General features: G+C 35.3%; 1 protein-coding gene across 1 annotated transcript; it reads right to left on the bottom strand.

The window, feature by feature from the left end:
* Positions 1-127: 127 nt before the first annotated feature.
* LOC102698670 (trace amine-associated receptor 13c-like) lies at positions 128-1,144 on the bottom strand. Its single transcript, XM_069185730.1, has one exon. The coding sequence runs from the start codon at positions 1,142-1,144 to the stop codon at positions 128-130; it is 1,017 nt and encodes a 338-aa protein (XP_069041831.1).
* Positions 1,145-2,078: the final 934 nt, after the last annotated feature.

Raw genomic sequence — 2,078 nt, 5'->3', positions numbered from 1 at the left:
TTTAAAGAAGTATTAAATCTGAAATTCATATAGTATAACACAGGATAAACAACTTTAATAAAGATTGTCAGAATTAAAGGAATTCTCACATGATTTATATTTTGTAAGTAAAGGGAAGGCTGTAAATTTAGGTCTCTTTAGAAAACACATTTATCAAGGAGGATTCTATTTCAAATATCTTCAATGTAACAATCATCTTAACTGACTTCTGGAACCAGGGATAAAACAAGGCGTAAATAATAGGATTTATAGCAGAATTAAAATATAACAACCAGCCTAGAAAACGAAGTACTAAGGAGGTCTGGTCATTATTTTCAAGAACAAGACAGCATATGTAATATGGTACCAAACAGAGAAGAAATACAATCACTAATATTCCTAATGTTTTTGCAGCTTTCCATTCAGATTTTGTGGAAATTTTATTATTCCCTCCATCTGCTGAACACATCTGCTCTGTAACAGAGCTGATTGCATGTGCATGCTTTCGAGCAACTATGAAAATCCTGAAATATAGTGTTATCATTATAGAACAAGGCAATATCAATGTAAATATTAAATCAATTATTACCCAGCTTTTAGTAGTGAAAAGCATACAGTCTCCAAGACAAATGTTCAGTTTTTCAGCACCACCAATATTTCCATTAAAATACATGAATGCCAAATTGTACAGTAGTGATAGCAGCCAATTAAGTGATATGACAGAGGATGTTATATTAACTGTGACTTTAGCAGAATAAAGTAAAGGGTAACACACAGCAAAATAGCGGTCAATAGCTATGCATGCAACATTATTAATTGAAACAGATGTGAGGAAAAAAACAAATAAGTTATAAAACATACAAAAAAAGTCACCAAAATACCAACATGTTTCTATGATTAAAATTAAACAGAAAGGCATCACAGCAGCTCCTACTAGAAAATCTGCCACAGCCAGGGAGAGCACGAGGAAGTTGGTTGGTGTGTGGAGCTGCTTGAAGTGAGAGATAGAGATGATCACCACCAGGTTTCCACACACTGTCAGCATCACCACTGCTGCTGCTGAAGTATACATCACCACATACACAGCTGCAGGTCGAACTTCTTTCAGGCAGGATGAATTGGATTCAAAGCAAAATTCAACTGCTTGTAATTCTAATAGTTCCATTGATGTGTCACTATTCAGTTTTCAAACTGGTACTGTATTGCTATAATCATGAATTTGTAATAGAATGTAGACACAGTCAGTTTCACTTGGTCTGCTTTACAGTGTCTGGCAATTCCTTGTTGGTAATGTAGCATTTATAACACCGGAGGGGTTTTGACTCCTCCTGCTGTTAGCAGGATTTGATTACATTTTTCTTGGCCTAATATTCTCTATTCTCCTGAGGTTATACAACAAAGCCAACCCCATCCTCTGTCTAAACTGTATAAAAAAATAAGAATGATAAATTATGCATTTCTCAGCAAAATTAAGATATATATGCCATATAAATATTTGCTGTTAAAAAGCAGTACATGGGAAAGGAAATGACAACATATGTATATAACAAATAATAAAAAATTGGCAGTATTTGTTAGAAACAGAAGTATAACTGCAGCCTGCTGTCAAAGATATTCACAAGAAAAAGTGGTTGAAAACAAAACATTTTTAAATTATTGGAGATCCTAACTAGTTTCATATTTGCTTTTAATGCACTAAATCTCTAGTGAATATCTAACCCATTCAGAAAATCACAAACATAAAATGCATTCAAGTTCTGTTAATGTGTGGAAGGAAACTCAATGTTTTGGCTGTGGAGTCTTCTTCAGGTGTGAGCAGGAAACCAGTTGATAATAAAGAATGGGAGAACAAAAGACAGGGTAGTTAAGAGGAAGCAGGGAGCAAGGGAGAAGGAGTATAAAATCTCAGGGAAAACTGGAGAAGAGGTGTGAAGTCAAAAGCCCTACAAGTGAATAGAGAGGGGATGAGTCTCATTGAGAGAAGGGGGAAGGTGTGATCCTAGTTTCAGGATAATTTGGGTTTCGGATGTCTTTCTGCAATAGGAGTTGAGAAACCCCTCTTCAAGAATGCAGACGGAAGGATCATTATGATCAGGGCC

The sequence above is a fragment of the Lepisosteus oculatus genome, chromosome 2 (assembly GCF_040954835.1).
Source record: "Lepisosteus oculatus isolate fLepOcu1 chromosome 2, fLepOcu1.hap2, whole genome shotgun sequence".
In the NCBI taxonomy this organism is placed as follows: domain Eukaryota; kingdom Metazoa; phylum Chordata; class Actinopteri; order Semionotiformes; family Lepisosteidae; genus Lepisosteus; species Lepisosteus oculatus.
The sequence above is the reverse complement of the archived record's forward strand: the minus strand, read 5'-3'. Positions and strand labels throughout refer to the sequence as shown.